Genomic DNA, 24,936 nt, shown 5'->3' with positions numbered 1-24,936 from the left:
TGCACACCAGTCAAGCCATAAGACTTGCTTTTCCCACAGAAATCCCAAAACTGCAGCGATGTTACAACCGCAAAGGATTCTGGGTGCACATATGCAAATTCGTTTAACAAAGAATCACATTTTTGCCTCATTCCATTTTAAACATGGATTCCTTTTAATCTGTAATTGCTGTATACAACAGATTGAAACACAATATAGGAAAAAATGCAAAACCAGTGAACCACTCCAGGACAGCTGATGGTGGCCTAGATGGTGGTTTAATACATGTTTGTGTTCCTGACCCTATAGTGATCCTTTAATATTCTCTCTATTTCTTATTTATCATTTTATCTTAAAAGGTGCATGGCATGTATACGTCTAAAACTTCAGACTAACCTGACTAATTTTGTCACGTTCTGTTACAGCGAACACAAGTCATGGTCGTGGTTTAGCGACATACTTTATGAGAATACATTTCTGAACATGGAAAAATATGTTAAAACTGCAAATGATACAAAGACTATCTTTTTTAAAATAATTTATTGTCAGTAAGAAAGACTGGCTAATGGTAGTTTCAGTAAAAACCTTTACAAGACCATTGCATCACAAATATACAGACACCATAAAAACCGTGTCATGGTGATTTTGGTTCTAAACAGGTATGCAGTGGGTCCCCATTACACTTTCCAAGAAGCGAAAAATGCTAGAATATAGACATTTTTTTTTTTTTTTAATCCGTTGTGTCCAACTTAGTCTTTGCTTATGCTCAGCTGTTACTTTAAATATACCTGGAAATCACTCGAAGAAGTTAAAACCTCAGTGGAATAAGAGAGAGTGAAGCCCCTATAATTGGAATAATCTGCTTCCTAGTACAAAATGCAGACCTTGAAATCGCTAATGTTCAAAAGAAAAATAAATCCACAAAATATCTACAAAATCTAGTTAATGCTATTAAAATCAAAACTGTACATTGCATTTACAAGTGGAAAAAGGATAAAAGTAAAATTTCAAACTTTATAAATACATATTTCATGCTACCATGTTGTAGTGGTATTTTTTTCTAAGAAAATTATTTATGGAAAAAAAAAATTAAAAAAATAAGTCATTAAACAGAAAAGACCTTATAAAAAGTGGAGTGGAAGCAGCTTATCCATTGTCTTCACAATTGTACTTTTGGGAATGAAGTCAGCATGGCCAAGGCTAGTCATGTCTGATATCGCTTAATAAAAGAACAGCATGAAAGCATTGCTACAGAAATTCAAAAGAACAAGAAAACAAAAAAGTATATCACAAATATAGAATTTCATTATTAGACTTTTTGAAAATGAAAAATGTCCAGGCACTTTTTATGGTGTCAGACTTCAGTGTGATGTTGGGGATCTAGAGAAGGTATTGTCACATCTTCAAAGTGACCATCATCTCCACTCTCATAGTCACTTATCATGGCCTCTGACTCCATTTCACAGCATGCAGACACATCAGTGCATGAAGCTGCAGAAGTGTATCCAGACATGGACATGTTGTCCACCATGGGGACTTCAAAGTCTCTATTATACCCTAACATGTAAGAAGCAGCATAAGGATCTCTATAACTATTGCCATCTCCACTGGTAGTGCTTTGAGGTTCTGCCATACTTGTTGAATATTGGTGATGTGGAAGGTACTTGTTTAGGATATATCTCTGATTACTTTTTGTTGATGAACCCAAGCTGCCTACATTTGGCATTTCTCTAGGCGTTTGCATTGAATCAAACAATTCCGTGTACGCTGGTGGCAGTGGTGGAAGCTCATCTGGCAAAGTGAAGTCATCTGGTGGAGGTGGAAAGTCAGTTTCTATGTCATACCCTCCAGGATAATAATCTGTCTCAATGGCAGTAGGGTCTGTGTAGAGAGGAGCTGGTTCTTCAGCAACTTCATAATGAGGATATTCCTGAATATCTGGCAACTGGACACTAGGCATCCAGTCTGAAGTATCCCAGTGATAACCTACAAAACAATAAAAACAACAAAAACACCATTAAACCTCTAAGACCTCTAATGTGCAGAGTATATATGAGTTGATTAGTAATAAAACATAATTAAATGCACAGACATAAAAAACATTTTAAAACATAACATAGCAAAGCTTTTGTGGACATTCGTGACCATCAACATGACCACATACGCTAACAAGCTGCACCTTGTACTCTTACCCTCCTGCAGTAAACGTTATTTCATGCATGAAAAATAACATTTTAATAGAAAATAAAAAAAGTCTCCATGTGTGATTTCCCAGACAAGATGCCTAATTATAAGCCATAGGGATGGCTTCCAATACAAGGAGGAAATAAACCATAAATGTTGCATTGTGTATCTGTATACCTCATATTATATATATATATATATATATATATATATATATATATATATATATATATATATATATTATACACACATACACACACACACACACACACACACACACATACATATACACACAACCAAACACTTTGGTTGCCTTCACCAGATATTAATAATTAATTATAAAAATTACAAACGTTCTATTTTTCATTTATCTCCACTAATTGCATTCTACAACACCATTATAATAAAAAAAAAAAACCATATGTTTAAAAGCAGAGAGACAGTTAAGAAGTCAGTTTGTCTGATCTTGGGGAAATCTTGCTGACAATAGATTGAGAAAATCAGGAAAGTATATTAATTTAATATTTATTTAAAATTTATTGCAAACTGGATATTTAAATTTATGGAAAATGTTGCACATTTAAACACAACTGACTATGGATTTTTAATAGTATGCTTACCTATCCACTATATTTTGACAAATGTGTTTTTGAAATCTGAAATATAATATAAATGTAAAATAATCACCTGCTTTATTCAACTTTTTACTGGACTCTGAGTGGCTCCTAAATGGCTCCCTGTCAATCACTGTTTTAAGCTCTGCTCTTTTCTATAATTGAGCATCGCAGGTGGAGGCAGAGAACATAAATAGTTTGTTTGTTCTCCTCCAATGCAATGTGTGTCAGGGCTTCCATCCGGATTGCTTGGGAACCTTTTAAAATACATTGCTTTTCAGACACAGACACACACACACACATATATACAGATACACACAGCCACATAAACACACAAACACAATTTAAACATTTCCAGGCACATATACACAGCCAGACAGACACACACACACACACAGTTACACCCTCACAGACACATATATGTAGATACACACAGCTACACAAACACACACAATGTGAGAAACACATAGATACACATTTAAACTGCCAGAAACACAGAAATACAGTAATGCATACTGTGCCAAACATCAAATCATACACTATATATTTTATAATTTTTAAACACCTTCCTGTGTGTATATTTTTCTGTGTACATGAAAAATGGTTTCCTTGGGATTTTGCGGGTCCCCATTGCACAAGGATTAGTTGTGTCCATATAGCCATGAATATTGGAAGTTACAGAAACTGAGATTTAGTGAAGCATTCATTTGGGGGTTAATCAGTAAATAAGGAAGAGTAGATTTATAGATATTTCTAGGATATTTAAGGTGAAACAATAGGAGTTTGGAAAAAATACTTTGAGAGGTTTCCCAATTCATCTATTTCTGTCCTAAAATGTAAAATTCTTGTCAATTAACATTTTCCAGTTTAAATGTTATTTTTTTAACCACCAATAATACTGAATTCTGCATTTTTTTGTTTGTTTAGCTTTGATTTCATTTAATTAAATGCATGCTGGTGGTAGTCATGTGTCCATCTAAATCTTCTAAAAATTTTAGGAAACGAAAATTCTAGAAGAAACCAAAGTTTCCAACTTCCAAGTTTTCAACATCTTAAATTAAGTAAATTACTCAAACACTCAAATGAACATTATTAACATTATTAAAACATTGCACAAAATCAGAAAGCATTATTATCAGAATAAACTGAGAAAATAATAAGCAAACAGTGAAAAGTGCAGCGAAACAAAACAACAACAAAAAAAAAAGCCACACGTGAGCTGATAACACAAAATGCAATAAAAAGCAATAACAAGACTGATGTAATACTGGGTGAACAAATAAATAAACAGACACCAAAGTAATAGCATCATTTAGAAACACAGCCTGTTAAGAATTTAGCACATTTAGTTATTTGCCAGGAGCTGCTAGCAGTTAATGTGTTGTGTACTACCCAAAATAAACTGTATGATGTTTGTGTATATGGACACACAGACCATATGCTAGTTTTATCGAACGCTGATACTGCCATACTCCATATGCAGTTTTATATTCTACGCTATATGTGCAGCATGGCTATTTGTAATATAGTATACGTTTGTGGTAAAATTACCCAAAATATAGTACAGTAAGTAGCATATAGCTGCATGTCAAGTCAGGGTAGAACATATGTGTATTCAAAGTATCTATTTAAACCCTTGAGATTCAATTTGTATTTCTTGATGTGCCAGCCTAGAATCTCCTTATCTAGCATTGGCAGGGCTATATATAATCACGGCTATGGTTATTAGAGTTGTATGGTAATTGAGTAGTCCATTTTGGAATGGGATCAATAAAGTCTAGACTGTTACTATGGTCATTCATTAAAATCCTTTGTGGGGATTTATTAAAGGGACACTGTAGTCACCTGAACAACTTTAGCTTAATGAAGCAGTTTTGGTGTATAGAACATGCCCCTGCAGCCTCACTGCTCAATCCTCTGCCATTTAGGAGTTAAATCCCTTTGTTTATGAACCCTAGTCACACCTCCCTGCATGTGACTTGCACAGCCTTCCATAAACACTTCCTGTAAAGAGAGCCCTATTTGGGCTTTCTTTATTGCAAGTTCGGTTTAATTAAGATTTTCTTATCCCCTGCTATGTTAATAGCTTGCTAGACCCTGCAAGAGCCTCCTGTATGTGATTAAAGTCCAATTTAGAGATTGAGATACAATTATTTAAGGTAAGTTACATCTGTTTGAAAGTGAAACCAGTTTTTTTTTTTCATGCAGGCTCTGTCAATCATAGCCAGGGGACGTGTGGCTAGGGCTGCATAAACAGAAACAAAGTGATTTAACTCCTAAATGACGGTGAATTGAGCAGTGAAATTGCAGGGGGAATGATCTATACACTAAAACTGCTTTATTTAGCTAAAGTAATTTAGGTGACTATAGTGTTCCTTTAAGTCGATAAACTAAAAACCAACATTCACTGATCAGCCACAACAATTAAATCACTGATAGATTAAAATGGTCCTGTGAAGGAGTGGGAAATATTAGGCAGTATGTGAATAGTCCGTTCTTGAATTTCATGTGTTGGAACCAGTAAAAATGAGGAAGCGAAAAGATTTGAATGACTGACAAAAAACAATTAGTGATGGCTTGAAGACTGGGTCAGAGAATCTCCAACACAGTAAGTCTTGTGTGGTGGTCCCAGTATGCGGTGCTTAATACCTACTAAAAGTGGTCAAAGGAAGGACAACCAGTGAACCAGCATCATGGTCATGGGTATCCAAGGTTGCACATGGGAGCAAAGGCTAGCCCATAAAGTCCTCTCACACAGAAGTACATCAAATTGCTGAAAAACGTAATGCTGGCCATGATTGAAAAGCTGTCAAAACAAGCAGTGCATGGCAGTTCACTGCATAGTTGTAGACCAGTCAGAGTGCCCATGATGACTCCTGTACATCAACAAAAGTGCCTTAAAATGGGGATGTGAGCATCAAAACTGGACCCTGGAGCAATGGAAGAAGGTTGCCTAGTCTGATGAATCACATTTTCTTTTAGATCAGGTGGATGGCCGGGAGTGTTTGCAATGTTTATCTGGGGAAGACAGGGTGCACTATGGGAAGACGTAATGCTGCTAATGTCTTGTTGCCAGATGCTACAAGAAACATTCAGAGATATTGTGAAGTTCATCTCTCAAGGTATGAGAGTGGTTTTGGCAGCATGAGGAGAACCTACACGATATTAGTCCGGTGATTTTAATGTTGTGGTCGATCAGTGTAAATTCTCTGGATTAAACGGTTATCAAGATCTGTGCGACATCAAACTTACACCTTTAATACAGCATGTACCTCCAGAAGTGGCCATTTAAATGTTACAATATGGAAGATGTGTCTGAAAAAGCACTCTAATTGTGTTTAGTATTTCCCCTGTAGCAATTATGTTATGTGCAAATTAACAGGTTTGGGCAGCATTAACCTAAAAAAAGACCTATGTAGAAAATCTAAAGATTGATGAAGGATTCTACATGATAGCATTAAATGGAATTGAATACAATTTCTTGATTTTGGTAATACTAAATGTTAGTGCTATAAGCAAACATTTTACAAATTATCTATTAATCACACCTATTGTCCTTTATAACATGGGATGATACTCATGGTAAGCATAGGTAAAAAAGGCTCCCAATAAATGGTTATATATATAAATCATTAGGATTAAAAACAATACTAATATATCTGGGACATGGATAGGCAACCTTCGACGCTCTAGATGTTATGGACTACATCTCCCATGATGCTTTTCCAGCATTAGGGCTGTAAGAGCATTATGAGAGATGTAGTCCACAACATCTGGAGTGCTGATGGTTGCCTATCCCTGGTCTAGGAGATTAATAATCCCAATAGGATGATTATTATTATATTGGTACATACAGCAAAAAGTATTCAGTGACAATAACTAATATATCTCCATAATATTTCCAGAGATCTTTCATGCATTCCCTTTCATGCATTCTCAACTTGAATTTCCATAGACATTGGAATAGGTGTTCTTGCTAGTAAACAAGGACTGCAATAGCAAAGCAAAACATGTACACATTTTTAGGTGAGGGTTAAATAGGGCAAATAAGGCACACATATTAGTATCAGTAAACAACAACATGCAGAAGTCACCTCGTGAATTCCTGACATCAGGAACTGCAAAAGAATCTTTGAAGGCAACGTAGAGAGAAATAGGAAAAAGAATACATTAGAAGTCCGGCAGCTGACATACTTGTAGATGCGTACATTTAACACCACAACAGTCCACAGCCTGCTACATGGATGGAATGTTGCAGTTTTACTAGACCTGCAACAAACCAATCATTTTTACCTTGGAGACAGAGATACTCTATGAGTTCATGTTTTACACATTGTTCTAAGAAGCCCATAAAATGTTCACATATCATGCCTTACGACTTAGATTTATCAAGTAGTAAAAGATACTGTATTGTCACAAAAGGGAAAGTGTTGAAAAAAAAAAAAAGGAAACAGATAGGAATTATCTGTAGGGCAATTATCCCTCTCTTAGCTTGGAATGCAAAAAAAGTAGTCTTTTTTGGTACACCTTATGATGTTGGGTCCTATAAGCGTAAACATTTTCACCGTTTGATAAATCTAAGCCTACATTTTATGAAAAGCATGCACTTCATACTGAATCAAAAACAGAGTAAACCATACTGTTCTACACACAAACAGAAAAAAAAATACACATACAATAAATAACTGCTCACAAAAAACCATAAATATATAAACTAAAAGCATCTCTCATTGTCTGAGATGCACGGCATGCTGGTCAAGTGCCAAGGAGAGGCCAGCTGCAGTCCTCGCTTAAATTCAAGATGTTCGACTGTAGGTGAGCGAGCGCAAGATGCCTTGTTCAGATGGAATGGTGCTCCCAACATGTTTACTGACAGCTAAGTATTTGTATCAATTTATTTATTTTATTGCCTCAAAGCAAATTAACGGAGCATCTGTTACTTGATCGTCAGAGTACAGCGTTTCGCTTCTCACTGATTTAGAGACATAACTTTAAATCTTGCTTGAAATTAAAATGCAATGTGGCACAGCACAGAATGAAAAGATGTCAAGTGTCTCCATACTAATAAAACACCTAATTTGTTTACAGGCACACTTTGCTATGCCAAGCAGATGCAAAGAAAGCTCGGGCACATGGAAATTTACTAGTATGCCTTGCAGAAGCCTAATGGAGCATTTTAATATAATAAAAAATATGCCAGGATTATAAAATAAGGGATGCGGTTGCAACACATACAAAGTATAAAGGTTATCACATATAAAAAGGAAGATTTCACGGTTTTAAAGACATGCACATTCAGAATATACAGAAAGCACAGCACAATCCAGGTGGGGTGCATACTATATTTTACAGATACATTTATACGGATATATACCTTCTTTTTCCACCGAGTCAACAACAGCATTGACAAGGTGTATTACTGTCACAATGGAAGCTTGTAAAAGGCAAGAAAAGAAACACATTAAAACAAGCCTATAATTCCTGCGGATAGTTTGTGAAAATTGGACATTGACAATAGACCACTGTTTAGATCTATTATCACAGAAAGAACAGTTCACAAAACTGCATCAAACACAAAAAGTGGATTGTATCATGACATCTTAGTTACATGAATTTAACAATTCAAGGTTACTATGGAGAAAGCTCCAAAGTCACAGTCTACGGAACAGAAATATTCATAAAATATACCCCAAAAAAAGAAACAATTGCTAGCAACATGAATGAAAAGTATTGATAAAGATGCAATGAAATGTGGTTTAACAGAACAAAAAATATCAATTATGAGATATTGGGGTGAAAGGTTGTTGGCCCTTCAAAATTATGTGTTACTGCATTGTTTGACCTTAACCCCTTAAGGACCAAACTTCTGTAATAAAAGGGAATCATGACGTGTCCTTAAGGGCTTAAAATGTAGACTGATCTTTCTCTGTTACAATAATACTATATTTCATTCTAAAACAATTAAACAATAAAAATATAATTTATTCATGTTCTGTTTAACTAACCTAACATTTATTGTCCTTGCTGTAATATTTGTGAATCACTTCAGCCAAAACCTTCTAGCTCCCCTGTGCTTGGATCACTCATTGGCTTAGAGGTATTTTGGCCTATTTGTCCTTACTGAGCTGCTACAAATAACTGATAATTTGATTATCATGTATGAACAGCTTGCTACAGGTCATGCATCACATTACAAATGACTGCTAGCAGAACGGTCACGTTTGCATTTTCTCATGAACATAGAATATTTATGAAAACCCATGAAGACTGAACGTTGTATTGAAACAGTGAATCCTTTTGTCAGACACACACCGCGGAAAGCGAATGTGTCACCTTGTGGAGCCTTTGCAAGCTACTGACCATATCACTTGAAGGTCACAACTGAGATGGCTATTCCGTGAGGCCCAATTCCTTTGGTTTAACTAGTTTTGTTATTGATTTAATGCATTTAATATTATTTCTGTGCTGTAACTATATACTGCTAACTTTCCATCTACTGATGGAACACTGCATATTCCCCTGTAGATACGTAGGCACCTTTCTGAATAGGTTCACTCAATGTTTGTAAAGCAACTGGGTTTTGATCCTGTTCTAGTTCTTGCAATGGATTGCAAGGGTTTGTTTACATATTTTAAAACATTTAAACTGAACATTTAAGGCTGAAATGGCTGAATTGGGAAAAGGTTTCCAATTCATTTCTCTTCACAACTCTAACTACACTACAGCAATTCATGTTCCATATAAATTGTTTAGTTTATTTTAGTGCATGACAATCACTTCTAAGTGAATACATGTTATAGTGTTTTCATTAAAGACAGTTGTTCATTTACAGTGCAACAACTGGCTACATATTCTAACCCAATACAATGTAGTTCTTTACGATGTTCTGGTGTACCACACTCCTCAAACATGGACTGCATTTGTTTAGTTTTATGAAGGGTTTTTGGATCACCATCATTTCAGCAACATAATGATGGTTGAGTCCAAAAGCTTACAGTAATGCTTTTGTAACCCTTACCAACAACTGCTCTCTTTGGCAGTCTTTAAATAAAATAATTCAATTCATAAACTTGTTGCTAAGAGCAGACTTTAGTGGCAATAAGAACTGTGGTCTATCTTAACTAACACCTGACTAATCTCAAAGACTATAATGCTGGACTCCATTTACTGTGTTAATGGAATTGGCTACCACAGAGGTTCACATAAGTTAAAAAAAAAAACATGCCAAATATAGAAACAATATATTTCATATATTGTAAAAAATAATGTATTTTTTTTTTTTTTTAATTCTTTATTTATTGCGTGCAGGGAATTACAGAACATGCCCGGTGTGCCACAACAGCATATACCGGCTATTAAGATAGTTACAGTTTGTACATTTTCATGGCGTTTGAAGAATACTGCACATTTTATATTTTATAGTAAGAGTAAACACGTTAAACCAAGCATTGTTCAGTTTTAAGTTATACCAATGCTAATACTGGGTCTGTCAGTTGGTTATGAGTTGGTCTGTAACTAAGTCAAATTAACAAGCTGTAAGTATGCTCATTCGTATTCTACACGTATACACATAGTTAGATAAAGATCAATAATGCTTTTAAGAATACAGTGAATGGCAGATAGAAAAAAAAAAAAAAACAGAAACAGCGGATTCAAGATTTAGAACTAAAGTCACTTCGCTGGAAGGGGCGCAATGGCGCCCGGTGTGGTGAAATTGTCTAGTGTGGATTTGTCGGCCCCCATGGTGGTATTTCTTCAGGCTTCCCCCTGGTATGGCCTCACCATAGTTATTGCAGGGCAAGTGTGCACATGGTAAGTCAGCTGCGCCCCTCTGGGTCTCCCCGGTTCCCCCGGTTGCGACAGGCCCTCTCCCTTTCCCACCCAAGGCATGCTTCTGGGTCTATTAGGGAGTACTACCTCGCTGTGGGCACTCAGAGACCGGAGCTGTCCGGCGGTCTCCCCCCCGTAGAGTCCGCGGGGTCCCCGTCTCCTGCACCTCCCCAGCCTCAGCAGGGCCTCCCTGGAGCTCCGGCCCAGTCTTGCCTCTCCCGCCTCCGGCCACTGACATGACGCCGGCGCGTGCCCCCCGGCCACCGGTCCGCCAGAGGGCCCGCGCTTCTCATCCCCACTGGGCTCACAGAATTGGGGGCATTTTCTTCCGGACCCCCTCCTAATCCGGGAATCTGGGCTGGCTCCTTACTGACCTGTCCGCCGCCCGGGAGGATCCAGTTGTGGGTCCAGCCATCCCAGGGGTCGTGGTGCCCCAGCGTGGGTCTCTGCAGTGTGTAATAATGTTTCTGTGCGGGTGTGGTTTGATTGTCGGCCATTTTAGCTCTGTACATAGAGGCGCCATGTTCCGGGCGCGCTTCCACCTCCAGCTTCTGAAGTTCCGACTTTTGGGCCGGGATCACCCTGTCTCCTGTGCCTTCTGTGTGCGCTGTGGATCCGCTCATGTTGCAGGTCTCAGGCCTCCGGGGTTCACCGTGTTCAATGTGTGCCGTGGGCTCAGCATGTGTCTCTACGCTTTTCTCCCCGGTTCCTCACTACCTGATCTTGCCTCTGGTTGCCGTTGTCAGCTTAAATCGTTGGTATTTTCTCATTTTTTCCCCGTTTTCTGCGGTTCGTAGCCGGAGCCGGCGTGGATAGCAGCCGCTCGGCTCGGCGGCCCGGCCCCGCCCAAAAAAAAAAAAAAATAATGTATTTTTTTTTACTTTTTAAAAGTATATATGTAAGAAAGATAAAACAATATAAATGTGACTTAACAGTCGTACGGTGAGCTTTATTGATTATGCTACTTAGAGAACCCTTTTGTGAAAAAAAAAATCAAAAACTATTTTGGTGAGACTTTAAGACCTAACTTTAGTTTATGTTTATATAAATGGATGAATTTAGGAAACTTTCAATATACGAGTAAACTATATAGATCATTCGTTTAGCTTACATTTCTAATCACAAGTGGAAATACATTTTCATTAGTATGAAAATACAAAGAAACTGACAAGTACACAACTTTACTACACATGCAACTTTTTTTTCTCTGTCCCACACTCTTTGATTAAAATGTATAACTTTGTGAATCACCAGAAAACTAAACAAAAGAAATGCAAAAAATCTTTTTCAAAAAATTAACATCTCTGGAGTAATGTGCTGCTTTATGCCATCTCTTCATATTAAAACACTTCTTACACTTAAAGGGACACTCTAAGCACCAGTCTGCTATATGCTGTCAGTATGTCCCTGACTCTGTGTCAAGTCATTTTAGAGCCATTTGACACAAACCAGGGCTCCCCTGGGTACTGGAGCCCACGACACTTGCTTGTTATATATGTATTGTGGACTTTGCAAGTCCACATTAGCAATATCGCTTATTATTATGAATTTGGATGGCAGTCACTGAGTGAGAATGTCAGCTGACCAAAGTTGAAGCTGTTAATGCAGCAGTGTAAAAGAATAGTGGATGCATGGGAAAGGATCCCAACTAGAACAGCATAAAAAAGCACAGCAAAATAAATGAAATTGTCAGTTCTCTACGAATTGATAGAATTCATGACCTTAAGTTTTAAATTCACTTTGAATTCCCTACAAAATCTCACTTTTTTTTAAGCATATGCAAAATTAATTTAATAATAAAATAATTAATACTAAAATAAAATATAGGCAGACATTTCTAAATGTAAAGAAACAGATCTATAAAATAAAATGAAACACCTATTATATTATATATGCTTGTATGATAATATATCCTCATAAAATTTCATGTCAACCTTCGAAACCCACCACAAACTGTAAGAAAAATAGTCAAGAAAAGAACTGCAGAAAGCTTTTCATCTTTATAGCAAAATGAAAATGTGATTGGCAGAGTTGTTCCTGCCAATCACATTGCTTTCAGCTGTTAAAACGGGTGCACTTCTAGAGAAGCACTCATCTCTCAAAACCTACAATAGACCATGATGTGATGAATATTAAGGGCTCTGCTGTCAATGCTGAAAGGTCAGTGCTTCAATTTGAGACTGCATTTTTATATGTGCCTATTCTCCAAGACGTTTCGTTATGTGCAGAAATGCAATATCTCAAAAGGGGTGCTTTCCTGATATTAAGTGGATGACCTGGAAACATCCACCACTATTCATTATTAATCCAGGAAGTCAAAGGTTTGATTCCTTCTCAAGATAATATCTCAAATGCCTCTTTTTGACACCTATTAGGAATGGCATGTTTTACTTCTCGGGGTGTTCTTGATACATTGGTTATACTTAAAAAGTATTAAAGTGCCATTTGATGTAGTGTCCATAACTTTCCTCAGTAGTTCTGGATGTAAAAATCATGATTTACTGGCTCTGCAAGGTGCGAGAATTGTATTACTAGAAACTGCAAAAGAAAATAAGTCTACAGTAAAGTCATAAGAGAATTGAGCAGTGAGACTGTAGAAACAGGATCTATTCACCAAAACCACTTCATTAGGTTAAAGTTGTTTTAGTGCTTGGAGTGTCCCTCTAATTCTGTCAGCACCCATGTAGAGAATAGCTATATCCATCCAATGGCCCCAAAAGATCACAAGATTCCAGAGTGTGTGATTTGTGAAGGATACCATTACCTCTTAGTTACGCCGACTCCTAAAGGTAGCTTAAATATACAATAAATGTTTACTTCACACAATGACAAGTGTTTGACATCTAATAATGTTACAAAAGACAACACCACCAACCAATCACAATACTGCACATGTAATAATCCCAATTCATTGATGAGTAATAAAGGAAGGCAATATAATCTTTAATGAATCCCAAATAGATGTGACAAAAAGTGTTTATGTGATAATTTGAATATACAGGGACTCTTACTAATCTATGTTGGCCAAGTTCATATGATACTTTTAGCGCTTATTGCATGAGAGGAAATCATTTTTGCTGATTAGTAAATTCATCCACCTTTCAATTAATGAATGAATTAAACGTCTTGGTGTATCGTGAATGGACATTTGGTTTTTACATATAATTGGTAAAGGGTGTTTCTTTTAAAGGGGCACGGCAATGAAAAGAATATATTGTTTCTGTATTTTAATGCAGTCATAACTAATATAACAAAATAAAACCTGCCTACTCCCTCAACCTAATAATAGTAAAGGGGACAATTAATCTAATATCTGTAAATAAAATGTATACTTACCATTTTATTTCTTCTTCAGTCTTCTTTTATTCAGCCCAAAAAAGCCAAATAAAAATCCATAATGTCCTCATGCTATTAAAATAAAATCCGGAGGAAAAAACAACCCACTGCAATGCCGATATAAATTAAATCTATGTTGGTCCATTGAGAACTCTGCACATACTGAGCTTCCATGGCAGGAAAAGCTATTATCAAGCTAAGCAATATGCGTCAGAGTGCTCTGATTGGTTGGCTTGTAAGCCAAAAAGAGCACTCGGAAAGGCAAATCTCACAGACAAGTCTCAAGAGAACAAAAGAAGTGACAACAGTCTGTCAGAACACTGATTTGTTGGTGAGGTCTGAAGGGGGACACTAGTTCCCCTCTGCTTATCAGTATGTGTCCTCACTTATCACACTCTACCCAGGGCTGACAGAGCATTAGGTCTCCCCTCTGGTTATTAATATTAACCCCTTAAGGACCAGACTTCTGGAATAAAAGGGAATCATGACATGTCAGACATGTCATGTGTCCTTAAGGGGTTAAAGACCCCACCTGCCGCCCAGGGGTGGGGGCTTGGTGGGGCATTAGGTGCTACTAATTTTTCCTATTCACAATAATAGCTTGCCATTCACTAGTCTTTTATTGCATTTCTTTTATTTGGATGAAATCAAATGTCTAAATCAATTAATTACCTGTGTTCTCTGTAAACAAATAAATAAAGTACAGATACATTGCATTTTACGGCTTCAATTAAGTAGATTATTTTAGACAGATGTGATTCATCGCACATAATGCGTCTGCAAACACAGGTTTCTTATTAGACCTAGTTATTTATTTTTTTAGTTTTTATTGTGTATTCATTTGAATAATTTAAACTGTGGTTAATATAAAATGAATATGATAAAAGGGTTTCATTGCAGTGTTCCTTTAAGGTTTTCTGACCTCAATTATTACACGAAAGTGTTTGATTGAGAACGAGTAATTTATTTTTCAAGTATCACCATGGTACCTGACAGAAATACAAAGTGTCACTTGAACTGGATGTGAAACAGATATAGGTATGCTACTTAAAAGGACACACAAGAATAAAGATTTCGATTGGACTTCCTTTATTACAGATGCCATCAAACTTACAATGAGACAATTTTCAAACTCTGCTCTCGCTCATTGGTGATTTGATCCATATGGGTACTGAGGAAGCAGCATAAGAAAAAAAACAAATAGACAGGAAACATCGCCCTTTAAAGCAAAATGTAAAGCAAACCTGCAGAAAGCATTACTACTTAAAACGCACAGTAGACATTTGCAAATAGCTAAAGAAGTAAACTATTTTCATGTATGCTGTAGTCCTTACAGAATGTTACCATAAGTCTAGTCGGCAGGTAAAATAATAAATATATTGACGGGAAAAATAATAAATCTACTTCAACTAAATAATTTCACATTTCACCACAAAGTAAACTAAAGTGCCTTGACACATTACGTCTTTTCTACTAACTTTAACCTTTCAAGTGTCAACGCATGCAAATCTGGCACTAAATGTTTTTAAAAAACATTAAATTAGTTAATATTTTTAGAAACGCATTATATTGCAACTACAAGAATCATTGGGGAGGCAACCAAGAAACATAAAAGCAATTAAACCTGTGATTTGATGAGCCAGGCTAACAATTCGAACAATTCAAATGACATGGAAGGAAGATATGTAAGAATTGATGTTCACTTTCTATCTGCATCATATCCCTATTTTTCACAATATTTATACACCATGTATCTCCATTATAACCGTTTATAAATCCATAGAACTCCCAAATATACCAAGTGCCTGTATGCACAAAGTGAATATAGATGCTGACTATTATATACATACCATTATCATCACAGGATTCGGACTGGAAGGAACTTAGAGACTGTATTTCAGAAAGGCTTTCACGAGGATTGTATAGATGACACGGCTTTTCATCCAGAGACTTCTTTGAAAGACACGGGTCAAGATCAACTTTAGCTAGAAGCATAAAACAAAGCACAATGTCATAATGTTAAGGACATTAAATTAGCAAAAGCTAACTTTGACTGCATTTCCCCTGGGGGGGGGGCTTACAATATTTGACATAAGTTGCACAGCAATGAGTGTGTTTGACAGTGACAATCAGAGGAGCACACAGAAACTAAACAACAATGAAAATGGCAGTACCGCAACAGATGATATGTTAAAAAAAGAATAAAGCAATCATGGTCAAAAGCAGTGCCCTGCTATAGAGACAAGTCCATTGTAGTAATGTGTAGAGCTTCCGTATTCTTTATAATTTAAAGGAATGTTTAAATGGACTCTACCAGGCAAAACATTTTTATTTGGCAAGATGGGCTACTCTGAATGGCAGGGCGTTTTTATTGGCATGTCATTCATGAATAAGGTTTGTCCGACACACTGAAAAGCCCTGCTTGTAAAGAAACCATAGTTGTCTTACTAACAGGCAACTAGATATTCATAAAGAGATGGGCCACGTTTACCAGTAGATACACAACAAAGTGAAGGGTTAGGCAGCCTTCAGCACTAAAGATGTTGTGGGCTACAGCTTCCATAATGTATTACAGCTGCAAAGCATAAGGGGAAATGTGTTCCACAATATCTGAAATGCTGAAGAGGGCCTACCACTGGAGCAGAATAACAGAAGAGGACAGCATTATCGAGTGGATAAAAACATTTGACATATCTAAATGGATAATAAAATGGTATTAATACGCCATGCATCATCATGGCAGGATATTTTTTTTATTTTTTAAATGGTAACAGAGTTGAGGGGATGCTTTGCCCCAAACTATACAGATCTTCCCTCCAGTTGCAACAGTAATGACTATAACGCAAGTGCTTCATTTGTGCATGGTTATATGTAATGTTGTGTCCACAGGTATATGGACAATTCTTTACTGGAGATAATTTCCTAATTCTGAAAAACATCCCGGAGACTAAAATGCTTTTAGCAAACACCATCTAAAGATAAACATGGAAAATCTGAGTCAGAAATACAGTGCGGGAGCAGAAACATTCCAAGCTTTGGTATTTCCTGAATACAGATAACATTTATCCACCCACAAACTGTTTTTACTTTGCTTAAACTACATTGAACCTTAAAGGTGATTATAGTTCAATAATGAGAACCACCCGTCACAAAGAGTGAGACTGCCTGAATATCTCTGAAAGGGCTAAACAAAAAAATATGGTTAATGCCACATTTTGACATTTAAAGTGCCACATAATTATTTTATAGCTGTTTGTTTGTGTTTTTTTTTGTTTGTGTTTTTTTTTTTTTACTAAGTACTTAAACCAGAAAAACAAAGTATAATTTTTAAAATGTATAGCATACTTAAAATCATTCAAGGCTGAGGACTAGTCCGAGCTAAAAAGAGATTTAAAATACTGCGTAATGCCAGCCGTCTATTTGCCTTTATTAAAAATAGATACCACAAGACATTTTCATGAAACTATTTACCACAAACTGTACAAGCATCCTAACTTCACAAACTCATGCATCAATGCAAAAAGTCTGCCTAAATATCAATCAACTTTTCAAACTATGGAACGTATCATTGGTGCTTCGCCTCTATTACTGTAATACAACAGTCATCTGCTAATTCATTTTTTTGAATATAAAACTAGATCTGGAGTTTCAAGGATAGCGGAGCCTGGATGTTTAAAGAGTTACTCTTTAAATATCTTGCTGGTGATGTGGTTGTTGTGCAAGGACCCATTATCTTTTATCTTACAGCATGAGGACGATCTGCGCCGTTTCACAGTGTTAAATTCAGTGAAACAGCACGTGAGGTGCCTCAAGTGCACTACAGAGTCTTAACCCTGCAATGTGAACAGTGCAGTTTCTCTGAAATGCAATGTTTAAGATCGCAGGGTTAAGGGGACAGGGACAGTGCACCCAGACAACTTCAATGAGATGAAAGTGGTCTGGGTGCCTGTAGTATCCCTTTAACTCTGTTGCTTCCATTCACTGTTGTTGAGAATGAACACAGGAGATGTTAAACAGCATATCCTGGTTATTGCAATGCAAAGAGACTGTCTCAGTGGACTACATAGTATACTCTTAAATTGTTTAGGATAAGCAGTAAATAAAGAATTATCTACTGAACTTGTTTAGCAATAGTTTTTTTTTTTTTTTTTAGAATTTGTTTGTGGAGAATCACAATAAAAAGCCTTTTGTCTAAACAGCAGAGTTTCTTTTCCTTGATATGTGGGCAGAAATAAATGTGATTATTAATTGCACGTTTGCAATTCTACAGCACAGGATGTTGATCTCACTGGAATATATTTGAATATATGACCCTTCCGGTGACCAGCCCACAATTTGCACAGCTCTGGGTGTGCACTTAATCAGATGTGAGGGTTGAAAGCAGTGATGCATGCCAATGTTCTACGCTGGTAACCATCACATTCACAAAAAAAAACAGTTTACCCAGAAACAAAAGACGTAAATGAAACATATCGTGCAAGAGCCAACTTTGCAGATAAACTAAAGGCAGTACTTTGTCTTTTAGATAGTTGAACTTGTTTTTTAAGTTCCAGAAAATTACTTATTTACATTGGTAGTGCCAATAAAGTAATCAACTGCTCTGCTAAGACTGATTAAGACCCTTAATTATGTATCAAGATAATGCCTCAGCCACCCTCTACACATCAGCTGTCTCTTGGCCCCTCCACCCTACAGTGTAATTTGTAACATGCCCACACGTTTAAGACTCAGGTCTAATACGCTATACTCTCATTAGTAAATTCAGGAGGACATCCATATAAAGAGCACATGGCAAGTTTCAAAGATTGCTGACAAAGGCTGTTGAAAGTAGAAGGCATTTCTTTACATCACTTTATTTCACCTCAAAGTGAAATAAAGTTATGTCCACAAATTAGTGATTAGTATTGAAGAATAGATTTTAATTAAAGTATCATAAAACCAATGCTTAATGATACCAGAAATTACTATGGACAAAAATACCTGAGATGCAAACAAGGACTAGTGTGTGAAGATAAAAAACAAGGGTTGAATCATGCACATTCTTTGATACTTAAAGACTTACTCCATTACCAAGGGCCCAACACCAGAAGGGGGCCCAGCTTACCCTGTGTCCCGCTGGGTGTGGGGGCCCCTCCATGCAGTCTGCAGGGGGAGAGAGAGCCGACCAGCCTCCAGTCTGCAACTCTGCTGGGTGCACCGTAGCAGACCGTAAAGTAGGTGTTTTGCAAGCTCTAGTCCAGGGATAGGCAACCTTTGGCACTCCAGATGTTTTGAACTATATCCTCCATTATGCTCTTACACCTATAACGCTGGCAAAGCATCATGGGAGGTGTAGTCCAAAACACCTATGCCTGTTCTAGTCAATCAGAGCATTGCATCAGGTTCCCATGGCAATGCTCTCATACTTCAAGTGACAGAGCTTGTGAGACAACTACCTCAAGGTCTGCAATTCTGCATCCAGCGGAGCTGCAGATCGGATGGCTAGCCAACCGGATCATCAGGGAGGGAGACCACTGGACCACCAGGAAAATGGTCACTGCATTTAAAAAAATTAAAAATAAATAAAGTATAGTGTGGGGAGACTAGTCATTGAAACACAACCTTCCCAGCCTGTGGCACTGCTGAGGTGTTATGGAAGACCAGGATGCTTCAATAGCGGTCTTCAGCTCTTCTGCATTGTTCGGTCTCATGTCTCTCATCTTTCTCTTGGCAATGCCAAATAGATTCTCTATGGGATTCAGGTCAGGCGAGTTTGCTGGCCAATCAAGCACAGTAATCTCACTGTCATTGAACCAGGCTTTGAAGTCAGCATCCCCATAAAGCTTGTCTGCGGAAGGAAGCATGAAGTGCTCCAAAATCTCCTGGTAGAAGGCTGTGTTTACCCTGGACTGAATGAAGCACAGTGGGCAAACACCAGCAGATGACATGGCTCCCCAAAGTAACACAGACTGTGGAAACTTCACACTGGACTTCAAGCATCTTGCAGTGTGTGCCTCTCCATTCTTCCTCCAGACTCTGGGTCCTTGGTTTCCAAATGAGATGCAAAAGTTGCTCTCAGCAGAAAAGAGGACTTTGGACCACTGAGAAACAGACCAGGTCTGTTTTTCTTTAGCCCAGGTAAGACGCTTCTGATATTGTTTGTTGATCAGGAGCGGCTTGACAAGAGTAATATGACATCTGAAGCCCATGTCCAGGATCCGTCTGTGTGTGGTGGCTCTTGATGCACTGACTTGAGCCTCAGTACACTCCTTGTGAAAGTCCCCAACACATTTGAATGGCCTTTTCCGGACAATCCTCTCCAGACTGCGGTCATCCCTGCTGCGTGTGCACCTTTTTCTTCCACACTTTTCCCTTCCACTTAACTTTCTATTAATGTGCTTTGATACAGCACTTTGGGAACATCCAACTTCCTTCGCAATTACCTTTTGAGGCTTTCCCTCCTTATGGAGAGTGTCAATTATGGTTTTCTGCACAACTGTCAGGTCAGCAGTCTTCCCCATGATTGTTATTCCTACTGAATCAGACTGAGAGACCATTTAAAGGCACAGAAACCCTTTGCAGGTGTTATGGCTTACTTGGCTGAATAGAGTGGGACACTGTGAGCCTAGAATACTGCACCTTTTCACAATATTCTAATTCACAGAGATTGTGGATTTGGGGTTTTCATGAGCTGTAAGCTATAATCATCGCACTTAATACAAATCACGACTTGAACTATCTTGATTTGCGTGTAATGCGTCTATCTCATATTATTTTCCCCTTTTACGTTGCATTACTGAAATAAATGAACTTTTGCACGATATTCTAATTTTTCGAGTATCACCTGTAGACTCATCAAATAATTGAAGTGGTCATGGTGCTTGGAGTAACCCTTTAAAGTTGTATTCAACAATACAGTAAAATGTAGATATAAGCAATGTAAAATAAACCTTAGGAAAAATAATCAATTAATAAAATGAACCAAATTGAGAAAAATAAATAAATAATAAAAATAACAGTGAGCTTACCATCGTAGTCAAAATCCCAACTTGGTTTTTGTATAGAGTCACTGTCTGAAGGGGAATTCGATGGCGGAGGAGGTGGCAAGTTTGGAGCAACACTGCAAATAGCTACTGCTTTCCTGTGTCCATGTATTGAGTCAGGATTGAAAGTGCTAAACTCTGGGTGTTCTGGAATGGTTGATCCTTCAAAGGAGTTTCGGTCCAGATTATTCCTAGAATCACTTGGAATGCTTGGAGTATAGGAAATGGGACGAACAGGCACCTGGGGTGGGATATCTGAATAAATATTCACTTTGGGATCCAAAAATGGTCTTTGCAAAAATGCTGATGAAGCGGAGCCAGTATTTTTGTTTTCAGCTTCTAATCTTCTCTTTCTTTTCTTATTAGCCACCACACGGCACACAACAAAAATGATCACTAAGCAGCATACTCCTGCAATAAACACAATGATGCCAATGACTTCAGCCAATCCAATATTCCAAGATGTTGAGACCATTTTGTTAAGAGCGATCTCCGTGCACTGCTCCCCTCCATATCCATTACTACAGTTACATTGGTAGGAGCCATATGTGTTTTCACAGTGATGACCATTAGGACAGAGACCAACTTCACATTCATCCACATCAACGAGGCACCTTTAAAAAAACAAAGTTATTATTTAGTGTTATGCCTTCAAAGTCCAAGATATTCAAGTACTTTTGAAACTTTTATATCATACCTTTCTCCTTGGAACCCAGGTTCACATTCACATACTGGACCATCCAAACTATCAATGCATTTTCCACTGTTCTGACAAGGGTTATCTTTGCAAAAAGGACCTAACTGACACCTGCAAAACATGCATGCAATGAGATTGTAATCCTTTTAAAATATATATAAATATCAAAAATCTTGAAATTTTAAAAATGTACTGCTGTTAAACAAATGGTTTCTGGAGAACCTAAAAAATCTACACAAAGATTGATTGATTTTTGTAATTTATTAATACATGGTGAGAGGGACTGGGCTGGGGACATTTATATATTATGTGGGCAGGAACTTGAGGATCCATGACCCCACAAAATAAAGGGCATTTCACAAATTGGTAGTGGTTGTATCCCTATCCCCAGATTTATAGCACCAAAGGGGCAGTCCCTAATTTGCAAGATATATTATTAAGGCCTCACGGACGAAATGTCATATCCTTGTTTTGACCTGTATTCCACAATAAAGCTGCCGTTTTCACCCTACGCTGTGCAGCCTTTGGCTCTACACACCTCCACCACAGAGCTCCATTGCTACTGACACCAGTGTGCAACACTCTACTACTTATTAATGCACCTACATAGTTATTACTAATGTCTAAAAGTAGTGGTAGACTGTGGCAACTTGTTGAGTAACCTCCATTAATATGCCTCCCATGTGCTCCAATTTTTTAGGTATAGTCCCTATTTTGGCCCCAAATCCATTTGTCCCTCTTTTATATCCTAATATCCATCTTTTCTAGGAGATACATATTACATTGTTCTTGTTCTAAATTATAATTTAGTTGCATAAAGTATTAAGTCACCTAAAAAGTCTCAGAAACCCACATTTACACCCCTAAAATGAAAGTATCCCTCTGTGTCCATTTGAAACATTAGAAGGTATGAATTAATAGTAGTTTATGAAACTATGAATTGAAATGTACATTTTGTAAGGTCATTGCATCATGAATTTCTTGTCTATCTATGGATCCTGGTGGTTTTGTTTTGTTTTTCGTATGGCGGCCCACCCCTTGTCAGATATCTCATATATATTCATTTTGTCTGAGAGAATGAGGAGTGTGGCTGATATCCAATTCATTCTTCATCGTAGTTCTATCACATTCTTCTCGCATTCCATTTAGAACAATGTAACCATTATTGCAGGATTGGGAGTTTAGCATGCATCTATGCTGTAGCAAACTCTCCTGCCAGAAGGGCAGTATATTTCTTGTTAAAAATGTCTCAAACCTTAAATCTGAAGGCAATAAGTGAAGCAAAAAATATAGGTGTCTAATCTATAAAGTATGTATGCATGCCTAAGTGTGTCCAAGTATGTTTAATTATATAGTGTTTGTGTATATAACTTCTCTATGGCTAAGTGAAACTGAAATTATTATTATTATTTATGAAGCGCCAAGTTCCGTAGCGCTGTACAGTGGGGAAATTCACCTATTGGAAAGTTCTTATTACTTTTGGCTGGTTTCAACAAGTATGATCTAGCAGATGGGGTAACTTTTAATGCCTTTCATATTGATGGGTGCATATGCAGTGTTAAAGGAATTTGCTGGCGCTATATAAATAAAATAATAATACAATATTTGTTGTGTATAATGACTTACTTTTGTCCTGTGTAATCTCCCCGACATTGGCACTTAAAATCATCCTTAACAGCAATGCAGGTACCACCATAGAGGCATGGATTTGATGCACAAGGATTAACACTTTTTTCACAACGTGTGCCCTTGAATGATGAAGTACATTTGCAATAGTATCCTATATGAAGAAAAGAACAAACGTAATAAATGTAAACATTTTCTTTTGCATGTACTTCAGCCACCCAGGAACTGAGAAGATAGTTTCAAATATAATATAACACAAGAGAAAACAAATTTTACTACTACTGAGAAATTATAACACCTGTAAGAAAAGGCCCCATGGCTAACTTAGGGGGGAAAAAGCAAAAACAATTAAGTCAGTTTTAGAAACAACATAAAATACTCCCCCTACTATGTGCTGAAAGCATCAAAATAAATTAAAGCAACATGAATCTTGAATTCATTTATTTTACTTTAGAGTGTCATAACTAAAACCTTTCAAATTGACTGAATTACATAGTTAATCCAAAATGTCTAGTAGGCTTTAGGAAAAGACTAAAAGAAAGAATGTTTTCTATAATTTATTGCTTAAGAAGTGATTTTCAGAATACAAGAAAAGCCTTTTTTCTCATGCTATGCAAAATCACATATGCAAGACAGTGAACCATGTATTATGGAACAATAATTCCATCCTGGGGTTCTGGAAGTACATATTTCATTCTAAATGCTTAAAACAATTACCATAAGTGCCATTCGAGCTTGTACCTCCTACTAATATCTGCCCAAGCTATTGCATGGCGGTGATATATCAAATACACACACACACACACTCTCTCTCTCTTTACCACAAGTTATGATAAGAAAAAAGTGACATCACTCACCTCCACTGGATGTCGGGGAACAAACACCCCCATTCTGGCAGGGATATCCAGAGCAGACATCAGCACTACTTAGGGAACACCCTTGGGATATCTCCACAGATTCTTCTATGTGTGCATAATTCTTCGATTTACTATTCAGAGGGAGCTCCTGTCCATTTAATACAACAGAGTCGATGCACCCTCTCAATCCCTTATTCCCTTGAGGATTTCTCCCATGTTTTGATCCTTGTAGCGTATGACCACCAAAATAGACATAATTGTCAAGGTTGAGCGTACGAAGGGTGCCAGGAGCCATATCAGATGCAACGTATACACGATCCAAAACCAGTTTTGCATAGTTACCATCTACTAGTAGTGACACGGTGTGCCACAAACCATCATTCACATGGATACTCTGAACAGACACTACTCCAAGGCCACCGCCACAATCGAATTTATACTGAAGCTTGCCTCCTTGGATCTAAAACAATAAAGCAGTCGTTTGTGTAAAATAGGGTGTGACATTGTACATGCAAGATATATAGCTAGAGTATATTTTGCAGAAGGCTAAAATATTAGGAAATGGATGATGACAGCCCCTGACTCTTGTCAAATAAGCTGCTGAATGCCACTGCGGGCTATGCTGTTTGCACTGAATACATATTCAATGATATAGCATCAGATCCAAGTGCAATCAAAGCCTGAGACAGCTAGTCAATGAATGGCCTTTAAACCAGAAGCAATCTCAGTGTTGTGTGTATAAAACAGTTGGGGAAAAAAAAATAAAAAATCCCAGGGTTGATAGACTATTC

General features: G+C 37.4%; 1 protein-coding gene across 4 annotated transcripts in view; it reads right to left on the bottom strand.

Annotated features, from left to right (window-relative positions):
- Positions 1-502: 502 nt before the first annotated feature.
- Positions 503-24,936, bottom strand: part of FAT1 (FAT atypical cadherin 1) — a 173,990-nt gene continuing 149,556 nt past the window's right edge. Inside the window, exons 22-29 of one of the 4 annotated variants that reach the window (XM_063458085.1) lie at positions 24,146-24,605; positions 23,289-23,442; positions 21,663-21,773; positions 20,951-21,579; positions 15,794-15,928; positions 8,152-8,211; positions 6,872-6,907; positions 503-1,965 (exon numbers count right to left, since the gene is read on the bottom strand). In XM_063458085.1, the coding sequence (XP_063314155.1) occupies positions 1,334-1,965; positions 6,872-6,907; positions 8,152-8,211; positions 15,794-15,928; positions 20,951-21,579; positions 21,663-21,773; positions 23,289-23,442; positions 24,146-24,605 (2,217 nt within the window). In that variant the 3' untranslated portion in view covers positions 503-1,333. Of the gene's footprint in view, positions 1,966-6,871; positions 6,908-8,151; positions 8,212-14,828; positions 15,115-15,793; positions 15,929-20,950; positions 21,580-21,662; positions 21,774-23,288; positions 23,443-24,145; positions 24,606-24,936 lie in introns of those variants that run through there. The other 3 variants (XM_063458086.1, XM_063458088.1, XM_063458089.1) reach the window with 3 other exon arrangements.

The sequence above is a fragment of the Pelobates fuscus genome, chromosome 6 (assembly GCF_036172605.1).
Source record: "Pelobates fuscus isolate aPelFus1 chromosome 6, aPelFus1.pri, whole genome shotgun sequence".
In the NCBI taxonomy this organism is placed as follows: Eukaryota; Metazoa; Chordata; class Amphibia; order Anura; family Pelobatidae; genus Pelobates; species Pelobates fuscus.
This window is presented reverse-complemented; position numbering and strand designations above follow the sequence as displayed.